Source organism: Artibeus jamaicensis, unplaced genomic scaffold, assembly GCF_021234435.1.
Source record: "Artibeus jamaicensis isolate MK-2021 breed Jamaican fruit bat unplaced genomic scaffold, CSHL_Jam_final contig_415, whole genome shotgun sequence".
Taxonomy (NCBI): domain Eukaryota; kingdom Metazoa; phylum Chordata; class Mammalia; order Chiroptera; family Phyllostomidae; genus Artibeus; species Artibeus jamaicensis.
The window spans coordinates 20,959,490-20,984,296 of record NW_026521823.1 but is presented as its reverse complement, the minus strand read 5'-3'; the positions used below and the strand labels follow the sequence as shown (position 1 = coordinate 20,984,296).

The 24,807-nt window shown below is 39.7% G+C and overlaps 1 protein-coding gene across 5 annotated transcripts in view; it reads right to left on the bottom strand.

Moving 5' to 3' along the window:
• The window catches only part of LMO7 (LIM domain 7), a 214,108-nt gene that overhangs the window by 125,784 nt on the left and 63,517 nt on the right, over positions 1-24,807 (bottom strand). For all 5 annotated transcript variants that reach the window (XM_053665513.1, XM_053665515.1, XM_053665516.1 and 2 more), the window contains 2 exons: positions 17,026-17,096; positions 2,557-2,626 (listed from right to left, as the gene is read on the bottom strand). In XM_053665513.1, coding sequence (XP_053521488.1) covers positions 2,557-2,626; positions 17,026-17,096 — 141 coding nt within the window. The remainder of the gene's footprint in view (positions 1-2,556; positions 2,627-17,025; positions 17,097-24,807) is intronic.

Below are 24,807 nucleotides of genomic sequence, written 5' to 3'. Positions count from 1 at the left end.
ATCTTTCCTCTACAAGCGTCAAAATAGAAGCCTCTGAAATACTCCTTCTTGAAGAATTCTTAGAGGTCAATCTTCACAGTCCCTTATAAACTGCTCATGGATGTCAAAGTCACAGTCTACTGTAATTCTCTGCAGCACATTTATTTTATCTGATGTTTTCTTGCTTATTTGTTAACTAATTTGCCTGACCCCTGTTTCCCCACCAGAATGTAAGCAGTTATCTTTGTTCCTCCAATATATCCCTATAAACTAGAAACATTCTTGACCCAGCAGGCACTCCATTATCTGTTAAAAGAAGTGTGCTACAAAAGAACATTAATTCCGTATCTGTGTATCAGACCCTCTCCACATAATATAATCCATTTCCATCCTCACAACAACCCCACTCGACAGATGCTGGAGCTCTAATTCACACTCGAAATTAAGGCTTTGAGTTCTGCTATAACCATCCTGACACACAGGCATCAGAGGAAGGACTCCAGTGAGTCAAGATAATAGGAGCATGTCAATTGGGCTCAGCCAGATTCCGAGGCTGTGGTCACTCTTATGCCCCCGCATTCAACTGAAAATGCTCATTGTCTGGATTTGGGAAATCACTCTATTTAATATGCCAGAAATGCATTTCATTTTGGTTTTTCGCTAGAAATGAAATCCAAACCAGACAGAATTTCTGATGCTTGAAATAGAAATATTTGGAGAGATCTCTGTATTTAAAATTACATTTGTGATTTCATCTCATCATAGAATCAAAAGATTGAATAAAACCTCTAGTGGCCAACAACAAACCACCACAATTCAAATATTCCAAGTATGCAGAGTGTTTGAGGACAAAAGCTAATTTCATTTAAAATGCATGTAACTGATCCAAGAAATGACCATTTAAAATTTAAGCATTAAAATATCTAAGAATAACAACCCTTCTGAAAAGACAGAGAGTACTTTCAATACAACTCAAACTTTTAACTTTCATAGAAGTTATTTCACTAGTTACTTTTGCACAAAGCTGATTTCATTTATTATTATTATGGAATATTCTTCCTAGAAAGACTTCAAAACCCAAATTTCTTTCAGTTATTCCTTAATACCTTCTAATGCACTCTCTCACTTGAATTAATTAATGTACCTATTTATATATTGTGATATATTCATCTATCACCAGACAGATAATTTTAAATAACAAATATTCTGCAAACAATTCATTTCAGTCAAAATTTTGCTGAGGTTTTCTTTTAACTTTTTGAATTCAGTTTATTGGAGTGACATTGTTAATAAAACTATATAGGTTTCAAGTGTACATTTCCACAATTCATAATCTGTATATTGCATTTTGTGCCCACCCCTCAAAGTCACATCTTTCGTCACCGAATACTTGACCTCCTTTACCCCATACCGCCCCCCCCACCCCGATGACATTTTTATGACAGCTGCAAACCCAGACATTTTGGCATTGCTATGGTTCATTCTTCGTGCCTCTAACATCTGCATACACATGGTGGCCAAACAGAAGGTTCCTTAATGTACTACAAGCACATTCTCTTTGACTGTTACAAAGAGAATGGTTTCTTCCCTTACATTCTAATTATTATCTCTTAAACTCCAGTGTTTTGTGAAATTAAATTTAACTGTATTCTATCATCAACCTTGACTTTTAGGTATTGCTAACATTTTGAAAATCAATCATCATATGCATTACAGTGATAAATGACTTATTTCCAAAGACATGGCTCCATCTTATCATTGGTCCCTTCAGTGTCTTTTTTTTCTTTTATAATAATAAGTAATAGTATAGTATAAGTAATAAAATGCATTGATTACTTCATCTGTGTCAATGAATTTATGTCATTATTATTGTTATTGTTCTTTATCCTCACCTGAGGGCATGCTCATTGAGTTCAGAGACAGGGAAAAGGGAGAGAAACATCAGTTGGTTGGCTCTCACACGTGCCCCATTCAGGGACCAAACCCACAACCCAGGCATGTGCCCTGACCGGGAATCAAACTGGTGAGCTTCTGGTTTACAGAGTAATGCTCCAACCGAGCCACACCAGCCAGGGCTCTTCAGTGTCTTGACCCACCAGGGTGTTGGTAGGAAAACTATTACCTAAAGTCCAAGAGCTAACAGGGCTTGAATATTTTGCAAACACACTCCAAGCTCTGTGCACTGAGTGAGGCACTACATAAGGAGGAAGTACCAGAAACATAAAAACTGGTAAACATCCGACAGTTTTCCTAAACTGTGCTCAAGGAGACAGGCTGAGCTCCAAAGGAATGTGACCCTGAACAAATGCACTCTGTGGAAGAAATAAGCCAAGAAGGGGGACATGTGAAGTTGAGAGCACAAAAATCAAAACAAACAAAAAATAGATCAAATAAAACCTCCCAGCAGAAGGGAAACAGAGAGGTACTGAAGGTGTAAGGGGGGCAGCACGAAACACACTTTTTTGGAGCAAAAAACCCCAAACCTAATTTCTATAATAATTCCAGATAAGAGAAGCTATCTGTGACTGTTTACATTTCAACAACAAAGAGATCTAGTATTGGAGATCATTTACTTACCAAACCTGCTATTGGTGTGGAGAGTCTATTGATCTTCTTAATGACACCAGGTTTAATCTTATTAATCAAACTGAAAGTAAATAAAGAAATAAGACATGTAAGGACAAGAATGCCAATAGCAGTTCAGTGTTTTTTTTTTAACATTCTCAAAACTCCTATGTGCCAGCCTCAATGTTCTTCAGAGCCAAGAGCCCAACAGAAAGCAAACAGCCAAGAAAACAGTTGAAGAAACAGTCAGAACAGCGCCGCAAACAGCAATGCTGTTTAGAATACATTCTCAGACTACATCCAAAGCCGTGTCTTTCCCAACAGCCAGTTCCCCATTCATTAAAGAAAGGTAATATTTGGTTGTTGCATAGAGCCTGTTTAAGAATCTCTTCATTATAATCTAGTTTGTTTGGTCCTAAGAATACTTTTTCTACTAATCATTTTCATTGATTTTTTTTCTCACATATATCATTATTTTATTAGTTTTGAAGATTGATAGTACTATTTATTCCTTTTTACCCTTTTACATGAATAAAAAATAAAATAAGTTAATGTGGCTATAGTAATTAATTATAGTAATTAATAATGTTCGTAGGCTTTTCTCAAGGTTCAATATACAATGTACATATATAGCTATATGTGTATTTATGTAGACATTTTAATGTCTGAATGTAAACTGACCCTTATTTTACAAGGTAGTTTCAAAACTGCATATGTACCATTTTCCATGTTTAAAGAGTGCAGTGTAATTCATCCTAATGGCCACCTAGTTCTTCCTGGTAACTCGTTCAAGGCTATGATCGACTGCTGTGTCACCACAGCAAAATACTGAATGAAAAATTCAATTAAAGGTACCAGAACTCCCAAACTAGGCTAATAGTTACCTCAGAATCTATATTTGAACAAATTGAAGTTGCTAAGACAGTCTACAGAGACCTGTCTCCTGACCCCAGAACACAAAAAAAAACCCCACAGCTTTGACAACTATGACTTGGAGTACACTTTTCAGTTCTAAATCTAGGTTATCGTGGACTCTTTTTTGTTGTTGTTGTTGATGACTACTTCAGTGCCAGGCCCCAGAGAAATTTAATGCCATAATAATGCTTTTGTATTGATGCTAGCCAGGTGAAATAATCATTAATCACTGCCAGAAAAACAATAACTTGAAACAGGGACTTGCCTATTCAATAATTCATCCACCCCCAAAAAAGCACATTTTAAAAATTCTAACAGAGCACCACTCGGAAAGCAAATAAAGAAGAAAGAATCAAACATTCTTAATTTCCTGGTCTCCTCTTAACAATGGGCGACAGAAAAAAAATCTAACCCTTGTGGAATGTCACTCCTTCAGCATTCCAGAGATTTATATACACACTTGAATGTGTTAAACATAAAGACAAAAGTCTCGATTTAATAACCTTCAGAATGTTGTCCGACAGGATTCAGAATGACAAAGCAGGGGCTTATGAAGACTTAGTCTGAAGAACAAAAGATGTTTTTCTGTTTTCACAGTTTCTTTACGCAACAATCCTTAGACAACTTAACAAAACCATCTCCTTGACTTGAAGCACTTCCTGAAACTGTTAACTCCTTAATTCCCAATTACATATTTGTGTACTAAAAGCCATGTAGGAAGGAAGGCTTTCTCCCTTCCCACATGCTTTATTTTTCTTTAATGACTAGCTAAGGAGCTAGAAAAGAATTGAGCAGGTTTATAAAGAAATGAGGGTTTCAAATTAATTCTAGTTGTTCCCTATACCAGGCCTTTCCGAAATTCCATTAAAGGCGGCATTCCTGCAATGCGTAGAACTAGCAACTGAAACATCACCTAAGACAGATAGTCTGGCACAGAATAGATCAAGAAATAGGTTTGTGGCCGTTGACCACCAGTTGGCAATCACTTCCTTATTAGCAGCTTGGGTCTTAAACATAACCTTCCGTTGATAGTACCGCATCTGCCATGCACAGTGTGCTCCCGTGTACGATGAGCACCCACGTTTTTGTGCGTATCACACACAGGATTATTGTACCCATTATTAAGCTTGGGGTATGTAATCATTTACCCATGCATAATGTACATCTTTATTTTCCCATCAAATATTTGGGCAAAAAAGTGCGCATTATACACGGTATTATACAGGTAACTGTTAAAAGCCAGTGAGCTGGGGCAACTTGCAAAATGTCAGGGAAACGTCAACATTAGTTGTCCTTGGTAGAGAAACAGTGTCATACGTTCCTTCCCCACCCATTCGAGTCACTGCAGGCTTTGTCCAGATCATTCAGATGAAGTACCTGTTTACTTCACTTATTATTTTTGTCATTACAGTGTTAGTAATATCCAGAGTGTTCTTTAACATAGTTTCTGGGATGGATAATAACACAGCTTACTCTTAACTAAGTCAGCCAAAGGGAGTAGGGGATAGAGGTCAATGAAATGGCCAGATAAATGCTGTCTCCCAGTAGTTAGCTGACTTCCCCTTCATCAGCAGGTTCCAGAGCTGTGACTTAGAAACCACACGGACACGGTAGACCAGAGTGATTCTCCACTGCCGAGCCTCCTAGGGCATGTACAAATACAGAGATAACCACAGGGACACACCAACACTCTGGATGCAACACATAAAGTACCCTCTGAAAAGTTGAATCACTTGAGAAAAACACTGTTTTATTTTGTCAACACTTAAAATGGTACCAGTTCTAAGCACTAGAATATGGACAAAAAGCACATTCAGTTTTGGCAAATACTGAACATCCTATCAAATTATGAGTTATGAATAATCATTTTCATATACAATTAAAGGAGGAACTTTTAGAATAATCTTAATTGGGAGAAGAAGAAGTTTCATAAAATTTAAATTTCTGTGACACTTAAGTATATCTAAAGGAATGAGGCATAGTGTTACGTCAAATAAAATACAAGTGGCATGTAAGAGAAATACTACTCTCGTGCAAATGAAACTATTTTGCATAAAAAACAGTCTTTGGTTACACATGCTCCTAAAGGCAACAGTGATTGCAGGTGACTGGCTCTAGTCGAGACTCAGGTAACCTTTGTTATGTCACTCAGGCAACATGACAACCTTCCTGTCGCCTCTGTGCACAAGGAACTAAAGGAGTCAGGGACCAGTTCAGCTGCCACGTTCCCATATCCATCCCTCTAACTCCATGTAGCATCATACAGCTACGCCACAGAGCCTCTCCCACCCAGGCCATGGCATAAACTTGGTGACGTGCTCTGCCAGCCCTCAGAGGTCAGCTTTTCTGGTCAGTTCAAAACTGGAACAGAAAACTCCCAGGCACTTGGTACCCCCCGTAGCAGAATGCTCGCGACGCCACCTGCAACCCCTCTCCTTCAGCTCACCTGTCCAGCGTAGTCTGCTTCCTGTTCCTCTCCCCCCAGAACACTCAGTGCGAGGGAGCTGAGTGGCACAACTGATGCTGGAAAGCTGGCTCTGTTGCAAAACCCTGTCACCAGTGAACGTGACATGACTAAAACTCAGAGGTGCAACGCAGAAAATTGTCCGTGATGTCCAGCTCAGTTACAGGTTTTAATCAGAATTTGATGCTCTCTCTGTTAGTCTTCAGAAACTAGTTGCAAATGTAAAACCTTATTTTCCCCTCTAATGGGAAGCTCTTCAGCAGAGGTATAAAATGTAGGCACATCTTCTGGCTTCCTATTTTTAAAGATTTTCCAAGTGCACCAGAGAGGCTGACATCAGTGAGCACATCCATGCACCATGAGTGAACTGTTCAAACAATAAATTATTTGGGAAGTCATTGACACATACATCTCTAATATCTTCTTGTCAATGACATTTTTATAGTCCATGGCAGACAAACTTTTCCTATTAGTAACTCAAATTCTTAAAACATATAATAAAGACATTACACATTTCCTTAGAAAGAGCCACAATATTTGTTTAATCCATGATTTGACATTTACTCAGATGTAGTTGGCCTAGTTTTCTTCCAGAGGCCAATTTTGCTCGACAAACATTTGAATGCTTACAAAAGGCAGAGCGCTGTATGTGATCGGCCACAGAGCAGCCAGACGGTGAGGCTGCTCAGCACACACAAGAATACTCCCTAAACTCAAACAGCATCTCCTAGCACTAGCAAGGTGCCTGGCATTCAGCAGGTGCTTTAAAAATATTGGCTAAAAGCTACTGCCTAACTTTTAATGCAGATTTTTTTCTGTTAATAATTCAAAACCTCTATCTTCTGAGAAGTGAATTTAGATAGATTTTACCTTTAGTTTCATTCAAATGTTAGAAATGATATTTGTTTTAGTTTTAGTTTTACTTTTGAGTTTTGTTTTGTTTTGTTTTTGCTTCTGTCAACATGGACACATCTTTTTTTTCTGTTGACTGACAAACTTCAATGTTCTCTCCTTATCATCAAATGTTGATAAAGAGCGTAGACTATTAGATTAGGAATTGGACTGGTTATCTTTTTTAACATATAATTTACTGTTTTAGTTCATTATATTGTCCATAGAAATACTATACATCTATAGCATAAATTTTAGTGACTGAATACAGTCTCTTCTGTGGATGAACCAGAATGTACATTAAAATGTTCTAATGAAAACAATCCCATTCACAATAGTTACCAAAAATAAAATAAAATACTAGGAATAAACCTAACCAAGAATGTAAAAGACCTGTACTTGGAAAATTTGTAAGACACTGAAGAAAGAAATAGAAGAAGATACAGGTAAGTGGTCTTCCTATACCATGTTCATGGATAGGAAGAATTAACATCATTAAAATGTCCATACTACCCAAAGCAATCTATAGATTCAATGCAATTCTATTCAGATTCCAAAGACAGATTTCACAAAACTAGAAAAAAAATTTCAAAAATTTATATGGAACCACAAAAGGCCCCACATAGCAACAGTGATTCTGAGAAGGAAAAAACAAAGTTGGAGGAATTATGCTGTCTAATATCGAGCTACACTATAAGGCCATAATAATCAAAACAGCAAGGAACTGGCATAAACACAGACACTTAGATCAATGGAACAGAATGGAGGGCCCAGAAATAAACCAGCACCTTTATAGTCCGTTAATATTCGACAGAGGAAGCAGGTACATACAATGGGCTAAAGATAGTTTAGTCAACAAATGGTGTTGGAAAAATTGGACAGATCTATGAAGATATAACAGATATGTGAAGAAAAATGAAACTGGGCTACCTTCTTATAACACAGAGAAGAATAAATTCAAAAGGGATCAGAGACTTAAGTTTTAGACCTGAAACCATAAAAAACAACGGAAGAAATATAGGCAGCAAAATCTTGGACATTGCTTACAGCAATATTTTATCGGATATATCTCCCCAGGCAAGGAAAACAAAAGAAAAAATAAACAAATGTGACTATATCAAACTAAAAATGTTTTGTGCAGCAAAGGAAATCATCAAGAAAATTAAAAGACCACCCACAGAATGGAAGAACATATTCATCAATACATCTGATTGGGGTTAATATCCAAAATTTGTAAAGAACTTAGAAAACTCAATACCGAAAAAAAAAAAGCCAAGCCAATTAAAAAATGGGCAAAGCACCTAAATAGACACTTCTTCAAAGAGGACATGCAGATGACCAAATACATATATGAAAAGATCCACACTATCACTAATCATCAGAGAAATATGCAAATTAAAACCACAATGAGGTATCACCTTACACCAATCAGAATGGTTATCATCAATAAATCAACAAACAACAAATGCTGGTGAGGATGTGGAGAAAGGGAAACCCTTCTGCACTGTTGGTGGGAATGCAGACTGGTGCAGCCACTGTGGAAAGCAGTATGGAGATACCTCAAAAAATTAAAAATGGATCTGCCTTTTGACCCAGCAATCCTACTTCTGGGATCTGAAGGAACCCAAAACACTAATTCAAAAGAACATAAGCGCCCCTATACTCAATGCCACATTATTTACAATCGCCAAGATATGGAAGCAGCCCACTTGTCCATCACTAGATGAGCAATTAAAACAACTATGAGATATTTACACAATGGAATACTACTCAGCTATAGAAAGGAAGAAAATTTTACCATTTGCAACAGTATGGATGGACCTAGAGAACATTATGCTGAGTGAAGTAAGCCAGTCAGAGAAAAACAAACACCATACGTTTCACTCATATGTAGAATCTAATGAAAAAACTGAACTAACAAGAAAATAGGGACGGACTCATAGATGGAGAGCAGGATGACAGGTGGGGGAGGGGGGAATGATTATCTTAAATAAATTCCTTACTAGATTTCAAATTAATTACTTCCATCTAAATTCAGAAGCTCTAATATTCTCTAAATAACATTGAGTAGTTAGTGATCACATTTCCATGGATAAAGTAATAAGATTAATTTTAAAATTTCAAAGTATAAAAGCATTTGGTATAAATATTTATAATTTTAAAGATGGGTATTAAAATTCATGCAAGTTCAATTTGTAGAACTATGGTAGTAATTCCGAATACTGCTGAGTTGCCTACCACAGAAATAAACAGTTAACAACACATGATAAAATGTGAAAATGTGTGGAACAGCAGCAACAAGTCAGTACCAATAAAACGTATCATTGTTCTGTTATGACAGGACATCCTTATTCAACCTCCCAGTTCTGCCTGAAGCAACCATCCTGCAGGGAGTCGAGCAAAGCTTAACGGGTCTGAGAGCAGTTTTCTTATTCCAAACAATCTCAGCAGTCAGAGCACTAATGGATCTTGCTGAGTAGCAGGACATTTCCAACATCCGATCAATAACCACGGGTGTCTAGCAGAGGGTCTCCGGGTTCCTGTCCTGGTTCTGCTTTTGACTGTTAAGTGACATTGCTAAATTCCTCTCCATCCTTTCATGTCCGTGAGAGTGACATGTCATTCTCTTATAGTTGGATTGAGGTTCCTTCCAATTGTTGCCACTGTCAAAATGCTTCAGTGCATGTCCATATATATTTTTATCCATGCTCCTTACTATTTCTTTTTATTTTTTATTTAAGTATAGTTGATACACAATATTACAGTAGTTAGTTTCAGGTGTACAATTTAGTGATTCAACATCTCTCATCAAGCAAACTTGTCGCAATGTTATTGACTGTGTTTCTAGAGGTAAAATCGTTAATGTTAAGCCCTTAATGCATGTTTGGAAAGGAATTTGGCAATGGGAACCAACTTGCTCTGGCACCAGGCAGCATTCCTCTGCCTGCCTCCTGGCACCACGCAGCCGCGACTCCTCGCGCTCTTGGTGGCACCGGGGTGCAGCGACGTCGTGGCCAGCTACCTGTCCGCTACCTGCAGCACGATCGTCCACAGTGCCACAGCTTTCCAAACCACCACTGAAAGGGATGTAAAATGTGCACTGATTTTACATGTCACACTTTAGATATTAAGGTTGTTCATATAACATTTTCCCCCATGAAAGTGCTTTCTGCATATCTTTTCCCCAATTTGTAGTCTTTTCTTTGATTCACCAAAGAAAGATTATTGCCAAGTCATCATTTTTATAATAAATAAGTATATATTTTTATATTAAATAGTAAAATTGCATATAATTACTTACCAGGTATTGCCAAATTGCTTTTCATAGCTGTACCAGCTTATATTCTCTTGGTCAATTTGAGAATAGTACAGACTATTTTGTCTCAATATGGCTAACAGTTTGTGACAGATTTTATTTCTTTATTTTTTTATTAAATTTATTGGGTGGCATTCGTTAATAGGACCATACAGATTTGAAGTGTGCACGTCTGTGATACCAGATCTGCATCTTACACTGTGTGCCCACCACCCAGGCCAAATACATGGTGATGGAAGGTGGTTTGCAACAGATTTTAAATTACATACTAGTTTCCATTTTAAAATAGAATCTGCAGAGAATAGACTAACAGCTATCAGAGGGGAGAGGAGCCGGGACCTGTATGAAAACGTGAAGGGATTAAGCAGCGCAGATTGGTATTTGCAGAATAGCCCCAGACACGTGGGTTGCAGCAGGGAGATACAATGGGTAAGGGCCAGATAACATGGAATGGGGCGGGGGGGGGGGGTGCAGGGGCAGCAGGGTGACTACAGGGCATGGTTTCCAGTCACTTTGCTGTATATCTGAAACCGGAAAGGTACTGAATGTAAACTATGGCTGAAAAATTAAATTAAATTAAAATAATTTGGTCTTAGCATAATTATTTCTTACTAACAATGGTGAAGAATTCTGTATTTATTTCCAGTAGTATTTCCTTATTTGTGAATTATTTGATGATATCCTTTGCTCACTTGATTTTGAGGTTTTGAAATGTGTACCCTACCAGTTTGAACTCTGGATGATCTTTAAGTCATTATTGCTTATAATATTCCTTTAGAATATTTCCCAGAATATCTATTTATATATATTAAAATCTATTTTCCCTATTTCTTCAAAACTGAGAGACTTAAACTGCCTTCATAGATTTTTAAACTCAGTTGTATTTCTCTAGCTTATTATTTTACTCTATGTTATTGATAATATGATAAGATTTAAAATTAATTATTTATCCCAATAGAAATTCTTTTGTATAAGAACATATTTCCTGACCTTGATGTCACACTCATATGCACATTCATAAAGCAGCCCATAATTATTAAATACTGTACCTTGTCATGTTTTGTCATGTATTCTAACATTAGATTAGACTCTTCCACCAAAATTTTTATTTTTTAATTTTTTCTTATTTTTCTCATATCACTTATTAGTCTACATAAATGTTACAGTAATCCCTTTTCTATGAAAATTAGACTAGATTTTATATGAGATTTGGATTAAAACTATAAATTAATTTTGACATCAATTACCTTATACAGAAATGTAGTTTATGATTCCATTTCTCAAATCTTATACCTTACCACTTAATTTTCTACATATAAAAATAAGTTTCTGCCTAACTAGTGTGGCTCACTTGGTTGGGTGTCATCCTGCAAAGCAAAAGGTCACCAGTTCAATCCCCCAGTCAGGGCACATGCCTGGGTTGCAGGTTTAGTCCCCAACAGGGCACATGAGAGAGGCAACCAATCAATGTTTCTCTCTCATATCAATGTTTCTCTCCCTCTCTATCTTCCTCCCTTCCCCTTCCTCTAAAAATTAATAAACAAAATCTTCTTAAAAACAAAATCCTCATGTTTCTCTAAAGTAAACAATGTCCTACACATTATCACTATTGCTGTATTCCAGCTAATCTTCTGACTGATGACTGTTAGCATATAAAAATTCTAGAGACTAAGTCTCTCATATAAGGCAATTACTATACTTTTAATTTAAGTGACGCGTTACTTATGTGCCCTTCTTACAACGTCTATTCCCTTTATTTAATCTACTCATTGCTCCGACCAGAATTCCCATGCTTTCCCCATCCCATGCCCAGCCCACCCTTCTCCACGTGCCCACCTGAGAACCTTCCCTGCCTCGAAAACCTACATCAAGGGCCTCTTGTGGATCGACTTTAATATGAACTCTTTACATCGCATAAACTTAACACATACGTACTGCCTCTTATTTTTTAGTACACCGTCATTCTTATCTATTTCTCAGAGGCCCGATCACTGAAATCTTGCAAGTTCTCCTCTCAATAATTTACACTGAGGATGAGAAAGCCCCATAGATGGGATAGGCAGGTTCCTAAAACTTACATCATCTTTCCACCCTCAAGTGTGGGGCTACAATTTAAAAGGCTTCTACCAAACTTGCGGTGAGTCTACAAGGCAACTCCCTTAACAGAAGTGAATTTTTTAATTAATGTTTTCCAAGCTTACCTTCAGCTTGATATGCTAGTCTTTTTTGAATGATGTTTCTACTGTACATAGACATGAAATTACAAAGAAAAAAATTGACCATGAAGCTGAAAATGAAAGCATACGAACCATCACCATAAAGTAAAACAGTTTAAAATTTTTACCATTATTTTATGAACTTGAACACGTGTGTCTTTGTTTACCTACTGCTGAGTTAAGTTTATATTACTTTAAGTGAGGAAGATAGTATCCATTACTTAAATTTCCATGGCTGGCAGTATTGATCAGGGTCAATATTACACTGGAGAGCTGTATGGAAGCAACTGACCTCGGGTGATTCAAAGCCAGAAAGTGCTCAAAGGAAAAGCCTCCTCCATCACACAGGAGCCTCTAGGCTTCATGGGGGGCACTGCATAGAGGCCACCAGCCCCACAAGTGCCCCTGTTGCTCCCTAAACAAGGACAGAGCGCTCCTGGCATAAATGAGAAGAGACACACCTCCCTATTTTGCCTAATATCTTAAAACAATCACCTGAGTGTCTCACGGTCAATTCACAGGTGTATTTTTTTAACGTTTTTCTTCTACAAAATGCATCTTTAACAAAATATTACCGCACTTTTGGGCACTTTTAGGCAGAAAGCGTAGTCCTAACATGCAGGTGTAAGTAGAAACAGGATTTCTCAAACCAATAGGGGAATGTCTTGCCTCACTCTCTCCCAGCTGCCAGCCACGGAAAAGAAGGCCTGGCGACAGTGTGGGAAGAGTTTTCTCAGTAACTGAATCATGAGTCGGAAGGCAGAACGCTTTGCGGCACCACTAACCTGGGAAAGAGACAAGATGTGGCATTATTCCAAGGATAGGTTGGAAATACTGACTAACCAGCGACACACCCAATAAGACAGCCTTCAAATCCATCTTCTCACTTCGCGAGGAAAACATTTTCACTGAATATTTCAAGACTGCCGTCCTAAGTACCTTGTATCTTATGAAATTACTACCTCATGTATCACTAGCTCGACATGCCACTAAATATGTCTAGCAAAGAAATATTCTGCTAGATCCATAGAACAAAACAGGATTGTGGATCCTTATAGAGGGGAAAATTGCAAAGTAAAAATATACAGTAAGGTGGAATTCATAACAGACAATGAAGATTGGAGACATAGTAATGAATGCTATTAATAAAATTCATGGAAAATTATAATGAGCAGCTAAAATCAACTTACAGACTCTTGTTAATCCTTTCACTAATGAGAAAAAACCCCAGACGGGACTTTGCTCCCGTCTCGCTGTTCCGGAAAGCCGAGAGAGGCTGCATGTCGAAGGCGTGCAGCAGAGGCGTGACGACAGCAGCTGTAGCCAGGCTGGTTTTCTCCAGCCCTGCACTCCTCAGATCCCGGTCAAACGGACTGAGATGGCAACGTTAATGGGAGATGCGGATGTCAGCAGTCAATCAGATTAAAAGGCGACGAATGTCTATAATACCCTCACTACCCGGGCATGTGTCTTGTCTGACACCTCAGTGCAGGGTCTGTGCCCAGCGCTGGCTATCAAAGTGTCCGTACACCACCAGGTGCGTGAGAACTCCAATAAGGTCACTTGTTCCAACGCTTCCCTTTATTTCAGAATGCTAGCTCAAAAGGGTAAATCAGAGGATAAAAGACCGCTGAAATTACTAAATAAAATAATAATAAAATTCTTCATAGTGATAATGAACTAAGATGCCTAAAGATTTTTAATAGGCAACAAGCAAACCCTCTATTGCAGAAGAATTGGTAACTTTTCTGGCAGTGAATCAAACAGAAGTCAGCCTTGGCCTATAAGTCAATGAATTCATATTTTAAAAATATCTAATCATATTTCAGCCAAAACTTGAAATCTCTCATGGGTAAATAACCTCAAAAACATACAGTTGACAATATCTACCATTAATTGAAAATGCTGGGGTTTACTACCAGGCTTCCGAACAACTGATTTTGCCTTTGTCATACGCATTATAACTCAGGGGGCTGTGACCAAACAAAGATGCCTGCCAGCAGACCGGCCAGGAAAGCTTTCTTCGGTCACAGTTTTGTACGGAATAGGGTTGCCTGGACTTCTTTCCCAACGCCACACCTTTTAGATCAATATGCCTGCATTAACCAACGGCTCTAAATGTGAGTCACAGTGAAGACAAAGATTGTTTTAACACAAACGTCACGAGTACTTTGCTGTCCCACAGGACCCACAGCTGCTGATTACCACCGCTCCGCGTGGACTTGCACTACTTCCGGGACCCAGTCGTTTAAAGAGCCCTGGGTTTGGTTCTAAACGGTTTGGTTAGACTGTTATGGTAACACACCCCGCCCCAAACTGGTGTATTTCATTAGGAAACAAGCTAAGAATGACCTTTGGAAGTTGTGAATGAAAGCGACTTTTTTAAAAAACTGAGTATATCTCTAAGCATTCATCTGAATAGTTGCTGTGACCATTAAGGTACAACTTATATAATTATTTAACAGTACTGCTTGTGGCCAAAACAGTTTTTCATCAACTCTGAATATTTTTACTGAGAACAGGCCTGATATAGCTTTCAGAAATCCCCTCAAGTCACTTGGACCCCAGGCTGGTGCATAAACTACATTTTAAATAAAAAACTAAGTGTCACTATCAAATATGTTTAATGACCTGGTTATGGAAACGATGCCCCCAAAGGGGGGATTTCCTAAAACATGTTGTAAGTTCATCACCGGAAGTATATAACCAGGAAGCGACTCCTGTGACAAGATCACCCATGTGGGTTAAATGCTCTCATACATGTGAGAACAGCCCCACACCCCACAGGCACACTTCCTACACAACCCCACCTGCCCCCTCCTGCCCTGTGGGGCTGACCACAGACATCAACGTTATTTGACTGTAAACCACTAAGTGAAACAGTCTATACCTGCGATTTCAGACTGGTGTGCTGCAGCACACTGCTCTACTGTAAGACACGCACGCGTGTGCTGAAAGAGTGTTTAAAACATTCGATAATACCTGACTATTCAGTCAACACAACAATAGACAATACAACAACAGACATCCAGTGTGGATGAATCAAAATCACATTTATTTGTTGGGTCAGTTAAGCAAAAAATGTAGCATATTTTTTGGTGTTCCATGAGATGAAGAAGGTTGAAAATCACTGGTCCACACTCAGAGCCAAGGCAGTTTTCAGATCACATGCATCTCTCTGATAGTCATTTCTGTCCCTCCGGCTTCTGAGCACAAGAGAGCATATTTAAATCATACAGTTTTCACATCGCCTACTAAAGTGAGTTTCAACACCATTTGGCAACAACAGTTCTGAAGATAACATCAGAACAGGTTAAGATACATCCCTTAAGCTTTACCTGTGGCCTCTTCATATGCCTGTCCTACGACATACTGACTGGAGCCACATGAAAGTGACATTTCTGTAGGTTACAAACGGTCGAGTCGGTGGACAGTTGCTATGGCTCAACTTAATAATATTTCTCTAAGACAAAGAAGTTCCAACACCTATTGCAAGGGCTGACAAGACAGAGGTTATTATCTACATGGCCATCTTCCTAGCAACAGTCTATATTTCTACAAAGTTTGACAGCTTATATAAACTGATTAAGTTGCCTATGTCTCATGGAACTTTGCAACCCTGTGAAGGAGGCAGGTCAAATACCCCAACCTCCACTTTACAGGTGAGAAAATAAGACTCAAATGTTAAGTCACTTGCTCAAATGCCAAAAAGTAATGGAGCAAGGAATCAAACCCAGGCCTTTGACTCTATCTTTGCTGCCAACGACTGCCCCTTAGGAGGATAATCAAAATCATCTAAGTACAAGCACATGCACTCTCAGTGCTCACTTGTGGTCAGATTCCACAAATACAATACCTATGTGGTAAGGATATCGACTGGGATCCTTCAGTGCTTTCAAAAATGTGAGTGCGTACTCAAGTGCATTCTTGTAACTTATCAGCTACTTCTGCAACCTGAACCCTCACACCTTCATCCTCACATCCTGCCTGCCCCTCACCCCAAAAGGTCTCATACCTGGCTAACTGTTCTATACATCCACTGAGAAACAAACCATTACACTAAACATTCAGTGTAGTCCTCATACTGCCGATCATGGCATAAGACCATTTTACTTAAAGATCCCAAAGCCTAGGATGTGATTCTCAATAATACAATAATTAAAAGAATAGCCCATGACTCAAACTGATACTGTAGTGACTCCACTTAGAGCTGAAAGGGAAAATGTGCTACTGCCTATGTTTATTCTACAGTCACCACTATTTATTGATGAAAGAAAAAAGTTTCCTATGAACTTCTAATCCTGGTAATTCCATACATTGGAATAATCAAAGTAAGTGATAGCTGGTGCCATGTAATAAGGTTTTCTCCTCCACCCCCCACCCCTACTGGCCCATCAAGCAATAACAGAATCTGTCTTGTTTACTAATTTAAAATAACACATCATTTCCCCGATGCTATGTTTAGACACTGAGATTGGTAACCCCTTCCTACTGTCTGGCACTGTGGTGTGTTGATTCGCAGGGATCAAATCTCACTTTATTACCAAGAAAACATATCTGTGACCACGGCAGCCATGGAGAGGGGAGTGAAGATACTTCATAACACACACACACACACACACACACACACACACACTCTTTTGCTTTCAAATTATTTTTCAAATGCTTTCAATACTTACTCACACAGCAGAACACCATTTTCCAGAGAGGCTCGAAAATCCTTTGTTTCAAAATTCTTCTCGGTTACCTCCTGAAAGACAAATTTGGGTATTAACTTTTTAAAATCAGGGATAATATACAAGTCAAATTCAGTATCAGATTAATATTCATCTGAAATTATAATTAAAGAATGTGCATATGTCAAAAGTTGTTCCATATGAAAAATTGCATGTGGTTCTGTTTCAGAGAAAGAGGTTAACCACTGTAGTATGAAAATATATAAACCAAAAAAAACCACAATGAGCATTTTCTGTCATGTAACCATTTTATGGATAATAAAAGTTCGAAGATAAATTTTGACAAACTTTCTGTAAAAAAGCCTGTGGGTGAGCTATTCTACTAAGACTAAATAAAAACAAATTAAGACAGAAACTTGAAATACCAACTATATATGCACAGAATTAATTTTAATTCCATCCTTAAGTTCCTTAAGTTTCACTTCAAAGCTAAATAGCAGAGGACACAACTCTCCTTATTAAATGTGTTCATGAAATGGCCCTGATTTGTCTGAAGAGCTATTTACAGAAACATCCCAGAGAGAAGACGGTTAAATCCCGACACAGATGGGCAAAAAACAGAGAAGGTAGAGGGTAAGAACTCTAAGCAGACAATTCCCTACTTAAGGCTATTACATATGAACTGGAAAAATCTCCATGAGATTCTGGCTCTTGGTTGAGTAGATGGGAGGGAGGGGGTTCCATAGAAGAAACAATCAAATAGTCACAGAGAAAACAGTGGGGAAAAAACTGCCCCAGAACAACTCTTGGGGTGGGGTCCCCAGCTAAGGGTGCGGGCAGGAGTCCTTGTTCCACCTGCCACTTCACAAGAAAATACGATCTTGGAAATAATACGATCTTCACTCCTAGGTGAGCTACAGTGCCCTCCCCCTTCCCCTGTCCTTACCACCACTAACTCTACCATCCACCTGGAACTCCTACAGGAGAGGATGTCTCTGCATCTTCCCCACAATGTCCAACACAGCTATAGCTAGGCATACTGTCTGTTAACTGACAAATCAGTGGTTCACTGGAGAACTAAAGTCAGTTTCTCATGAGCTGGCTCGAGAAATACAAACAGGAGCCGAGGCCAGGAGGTGGCACAGAACAGGGGCAAGTAGAACGGAAGACCTTCTCCTGTGCATGGCACTAACCTGCAGAAGGGAGACTCCACAGCGTGAATTCCGAGTCTCTGTTACCAGCACTTAACCAAGGTACTAGGTGGAGAGCTTAAAAAACAAGGCAGTTCTTCCCGCAAGAAATTCATAGCCACGTAAGTAAACACAAAGTTTAAAAGCACAGTAAAACCAAATAGAATGGTACCTTTGGTGGGAGGGGACCTTGAGTGGCCCACAGAGGGTCCCAGGTAACCTGTGCAGCACAAACTCTTCCATTTTCCCCAAACAGTCCTAATGCAAACTCAGGGTGAGCACTGGTCCCAACCAAAGAAACACAGTAATATCTCACTTACCTGGGAACTGCTATCCAAAGCCAAAGAGCACAAATAGTCTCAGGAACATCAAGGCACACACTGAAGCCCATCTTCTCTAAACACAGACAAGCCACTCACAGCCACCAATACTTAATTGCCCTCCAGTAAAACAATCTAGCAATTATGTTTCCAAATCAATGCAGATTAGTAGAAGTGGTTTAGAAGAAAATAAGGCCATGCCCTGCAAACACGAGGAGAGAACCAAAGAGGAACAGCCAACATTCCTGGACCGGCCAATCAAGAAGGCGGATTTGTAGCAAGTGATGCAGTAAAAAGAGATAAGGCCCAACTCAGACAAAACTACATCCCAATCCCACTTTAATTACCTAACACCTGTGTGATCTTAGGCAAGTTAAATAACCTTTCTGAACTCCAGTCTACTCATCTGAAGCAGAAAACAGCACCTACTTACGAGCTTGTAATGGCCAAGATGCCGTGCAATGGATTACCCGGGGTCGTCAAGGGCAGGATGTGCTTACCCTCATGCATTCACTGAGTTCAAGTTAACACTCTGACCACACTCTAATAATCAGCCCTCAAAGGAACACCTCTGCACCATACAGACAAAGTTGAGTTGTATTGCAATATTAACTCATAAAATAGAAATAATGGGATATACAGAGCTATTCAGAAAACCCAACTACCCAGAAAGTTTCATTTCTCCCCAAAAAACTATAGAAAGGCAAAGTCACAGTAGCTTTCAGGCTACCCTCCTCCAGGTATCAAACTCTTAATCTACTCTTATGCACATATACTTACCTAAATCTAAATAATTATGATATAACACCAGGCCCTATTTATCTGTTTAGAAAGAAGACTATAAAAAGTAAAGAGTTTTAAATAATAGGCTACATTTTGAGAACATGGGGATCTGGCATGCTCTGTACAACACTGAAGGTTGTATAAAATGATGAAACAGCCCTGGCTGGTGTGGCTCAGTGGGTTGAGGGCCAGCCTGTGAACCAAAGGGTCACTGGTTCAATTCCTAGTCAGGGCACATGCCTGGGTTGTGGGCCAGGTCCCCAGTTAGGAGGCACGTAAGGGGCAACCACACACTGAGGTTTCTCTCCCTCTCTTTTTCCCTCGCTTCCCCTCTAACAATAAATAAATAAAAATATTTTAAAAAATGAAATTTCATTTAAAAAATAAAATGATCAAACAGTTCTAGAAGGCAATTTGTAACATGCACCTGCAGGATTAAACATGTGTCCTTTCAGACACACTGTGTGCAGACCTGGGAATTTGCACTAAGAAAACAAGACAGGAACACAAAGACGCAAGTGGAGGGGCTGCTTCTCAGCATTATGTGTAACAGCAGCAGTTGCAAACCCTCTGAATACCCGACAACAAGAAGCTGATTATGTTATGACATAACCAGGAAACAGAAAACTACGTGAAATTACACTCATGTCATGAAAGGTTTACTTGTAAAGAATCCTTAACATATTAATTATAAAGCAATTTATGAAGTAACATGAGTATGACCTCAATTACTATAACTCTATAAGTATGTATTATATAAGTAAATATGAAATACAGTAATAATTTCTAAGTAATAGAATTATAGTTCATTTAAATTTTTAAGACTACTTTAGACAGAGAGAAAAGAGGGAAAAAGAGAGAGAGAGGAACAACGTGTAGTTGCCCCTTGTGTGCCCCCTACTGGGGGCCTGGCCTGCAACCCAAACATGTGCCCTGACTGGGAATCGTACCCAAGACCCTTTGGTTCGCAGGCCAGCACTCAACCCACTGAGCCACACCAGCCAGGGCTAATAGCTAATTTTAATATTTCTATTTTTACTATTCTTTTTTGTAACAATCACAGGTGTATCTTGTGTCATAGATATACAAATTGATATTTTTTAAAAAACATTCAGATAGACTTCCACCAAGATGGAGGCATAAGTGGATACGCCGTGCTTTCTCACACAACCAAGTTTAGAGACAACAAAATATTAGCAACAGAAAACACAGCCGGAACACAGAAAATTGAACTTTTCAGAAGTCCGATAACGAATTCTTCAGCCTGACCTCCAGCAGCTGGCAGAGCAGGGTTGCACAGGAAACCTCGGTCAGACAGACTCAGGTGCACAGATCCCAGGCATGGGGTTGCAATGGGCGGACCCAGTGAACGACCCAGTGAGCGACCCAGTGAGCACCCGGCAGACCCAGCGAGGGTGCAGGGCAGCGGGTTGACTGTGGTCGCGCATTCGTGCGCAGATAGACCAGCGAGGGAGTGGGCGGTGAGAGGGGACCAAGCAGGCCCCAGCGGCGAGAGGCAGCAGAGGGGGCTGCCATTTCCCCTCTCTGACCCCACACCCACATACAGCGTCACAACCTAGCGACCTGGGCAGCCCACCCTGGTGAACAACTAAGGCTCCGCTCCTCATACTTAACAGGCCGAACAGACCAAAAATGGCTCAGGAAGATCTCAAAGCCCCAGAGCCAATAACTCTAAGCGACGAAGAAATAGCAAAACTTTCAGATGCACAGTTCAAAACGCTGGTGATCAGGATGCTCACAGAACTGGTTGATTTTAGTCACAAATTAGAGGAACATATGAAGGCTAAACTAATTGAAATGAAGGGAATTGCACAGGAAACCAATAGTGATGAAAAGGAAACTGGGACTCAAATCAAGGGAGTGAACCAGAAGGAAGAAAAAATGGCCAAACAGTAAAATATGAAGAAACAAGAATTCAAAAAAATGAGGAGAAACTTAGGAACCTCTAGGACATCTTTAAACACTCCAACATCCGAATTATAGAGGTGCCAGAAGGGGGAAAGACACAACCACCAGTGGAAAACTTATTTGAACAAATAATAAAGGAGAATTTCCCCAATATGGCAAAGGAAATAGACTTCCAGGAAATCCAGGAAGCTCAGAGTCCCAAAGAAGTTGGACCCAAGGAGGAACACACCAAGGCACATCATCATTATATTAGCCAAGATTAAAATGAAGGAGAGAATCCTAGAAGCAGGAAGAGCTAAGGGGACAGTCACCTACAAAGGAGGTCCCATCAGATTATCAATGGATTTCTCAAAAGAGACCTTACAGGCAAGAAGGGGCTGAAAAGAAGTATTCCAACTCATGAAATCCAAAGACGTACAACCAAGATTGCTCTATCCAGTAAAGCTTTCATTTAGAATGGAAGGACAAAGTGCTTCTCAGATAAGATCAAATTCTCATCATCACCAAGCCCTTATTATATGAAATGTTAAAGGGACTTATCTAAGAAAAAGAAGATAAAAAAGATGAATAGTGAAAGGACAGCAAACTCACAGTTATTAACAACCACACCTAAAACAAAAGCAAACTAAGAGGACAGCTAGATCAGAAGTGGAAACATAGAAATGAAGATCTCAAGGAGGGTTAGCAACAGGGGAGTGGGAGGAGGAGAAGAGGGGAGAAGGTACAGAAAATAAGTAACATAGACGGTAGATAGAAAATAGATGGGGGGCAAGAATAGTATGGGAAATATAGAATCTAAAGAACTTGAGACATGTCATAAACTAAAGGGGGGAATGGTGGAGGCAAGGGGGTGCAGGGTGGAGGGGAATTAAGGGGGGGAATAGAACAACTGTAATGGCATAATCAATAAAATTGGAAAAAGAAAACCATTCAAAAGGGACTAGACTCTCCCAAATTTGGGTCGATTTCCTATTATCTCCTACATCTAAAGGATAAAGAAATAGGGAGCTGCCATTTTTTATGCTAGGCAATTTTCTCATTATCTATAAAAATCCACACAATCCTTAAATTCAATAATCATTATTATTCTCCTGTCACCAGTAAGAAGATTGAGGCTCAGAAAGTTTAACTTTCTAGAAAGTTACAGAACCATCCACACACGACAGGAAAAAAAGAAGCACTTTAGAAGCACTCAGTGAGACTGTCTCAACTGCATCAACTATGTGAAAACTAAATTAAGTAAATAAATAAGTAAATCATGTTTAATCTGTATTTAGTTTTCTTTTTTAAACCTAAATTAGCGTATTTTACCACGCAATATGCCTTCAGAAATAGTCCATCACTGTTAAGGGTATAAAACAGTAACTTGGTAAATAAAAACGTTCCATTTGGTTTCTCCATTTTCCTGGACCAACAGACGTGTGTCTTCATGCACAGTGACCGCGTGTGCACGTGAAGGAGAGGGAGAGGCAGGGTGTGGCCCACTCAACTTAAGGAAAATGAAAAGTTCTCTTAAAATGTTTTAAGAGTTTCTCTGGATGTTTCCATGAACATTCAAAAATGTTCACACTGTATGTACTAGCTGCCTCAACCTCAACAAGTCAAAACAACTGATGGTAAAATGAAATTCTCAATTAGCAACTTATACAGCCATATAGATGTCAACTCATCGAAGGCCCCTGGTCAGGAACTAAGACAAAAATGGTTTTCCATAAGTTTTAAACCAAAAAAGAAAGCCTAAATTTATAGCAGGGCTTGTCAGTCTATAGCGGCTGCCTGGGCCACATTTCTTAACACTCAACATGGCACGAACAATTAATTACTGGGCGAGGACAGGCCCGGGGTGTGGAGCCCGTGGATCTGGGCTGTGCCACTTCTTGCCTGTGACTCTGAACAAGATGCTCAGTCTTCCGTGGGTGCAGTGGCATACCAGGCACCCATCCCACTGAGTCACTGAGAATTGAATGAGACCGTGCATATGAAGCAGCCGGCACTTGCCAGACGCAAGGGGAGCACTGGCAAATGTCAGCTGGTAGAACCAGCTGTCACTCCTCATCGTAGAATGAAGATAAAAGTGTCATCTTCGCAAAGTCCGCGTTGTCATACGTACCATCCTCTACTTAATAGAAGAAACTGAGTTCCCAGATTACACCAAAATTCACTAGGCAGCCTTCTATTTCCTAGAAACTACAAAAATTATGAAGATCTATAAAGCACCTCAAAATAGAGTAAAGACACTTTGTTCCAAAAAAAAATAAATCATGCTTTAACCTATCCTGACTTTAAAGAATTGTATGTGCTGAGTGAAATGCCACAGTTTTGAAAGAACAAGTGTTTGCCTAGCAGTCCTAAGCTAACAACTGCTCCCTGCATTTTTCAGTCACTCTAAACCTTACTCATCAGAGAGTTATTTGCGGTGCGAGGCAATGAGGCTGTGAGTCACAGGAACGCGAAGTCATGTGTTGCCCACCCGAGTTGTTAGCAGGAGTCAACAAACAGGAGGAATCGCTGTGGAGTCAAAGCCACGCCTCGCCTTCTATAAACACCTGGAGTTTTTCCTCTTCCTTGACCCTTTCCATGGTTTTTAGAAGATTTTATTTATTGCATTTTTTAGAGAGGAAAGGGGGAGAGAGAGGGAGAGAAACATCCATGTGTGGTTGCCTCTCACGTGCCCCAGACTGGGGACCTGGCCCACAACCCAGGCATGTGCCCTAGACTGGGAATAGAACCAGCGACCCTTTGACTATTTGCAGGCTGGCACTTAATCCACTGAGCCACACCGGCCAGGGCCCTTCCCATATTTTTTAATCCAGTTGAATAAAATCATTACCACCTGACATAACCTGAGAGGTTATCAGATGAGAAGACCTGTGATCCAATCCTGGGCCCATCCCACTCTGCACACTTCTGGTAAGCTGCTGCTCCGTCCCCTAATTTTAAAGGGACAGAAATATTTGCTCTCCTGACTTCACAGTGCACAAATGACAGGTGAAAATATGTGACCCCTGTAAAAAAAAAAAAAGAAAAAAGACTGCAGGCTATATAGTTGAAGCTAGTGCTTCTTCCAGCCACATGTCCTTGGGTGCTGCTGCATCACCCTGCTGGCAAGCAAGCTAAGAAGCCACAGGGCCAAGGCTCTGCCTGTGAAGTGATAATTGCTCTCCCACGCATATTAAGGGCGGGGCAGCGTGCTGCAAACATGCACAAACACGGCTGCCCAACCGGTCCCACCACCTGGAGCCTCCAGAGAAGCCCTGGATACGAAGCTTTCAAAGGGCATATTTTGTGGGAGAAAATATCTGTCAGCTAAATATATAGGCAATAAATGCCAAGTTCACAAGTTTCAAAAGAGCCATTTCTTTTCCTATGAGATGTATCAATTTAATAAACAAATGGGACTTGTCTTCACACCCTTTGCTCTTTTGTTTATGGTTTTATTTTAATCCTCTCACTAGATGAGATTCCCCACCAATATAAGCAAGCAAGTTTCTCTAAAGCTGCATCTCTGGGTTCCAGTTCTGACCAAATAATCCACACGATTTAAATCCCAAACATTCTGGGAA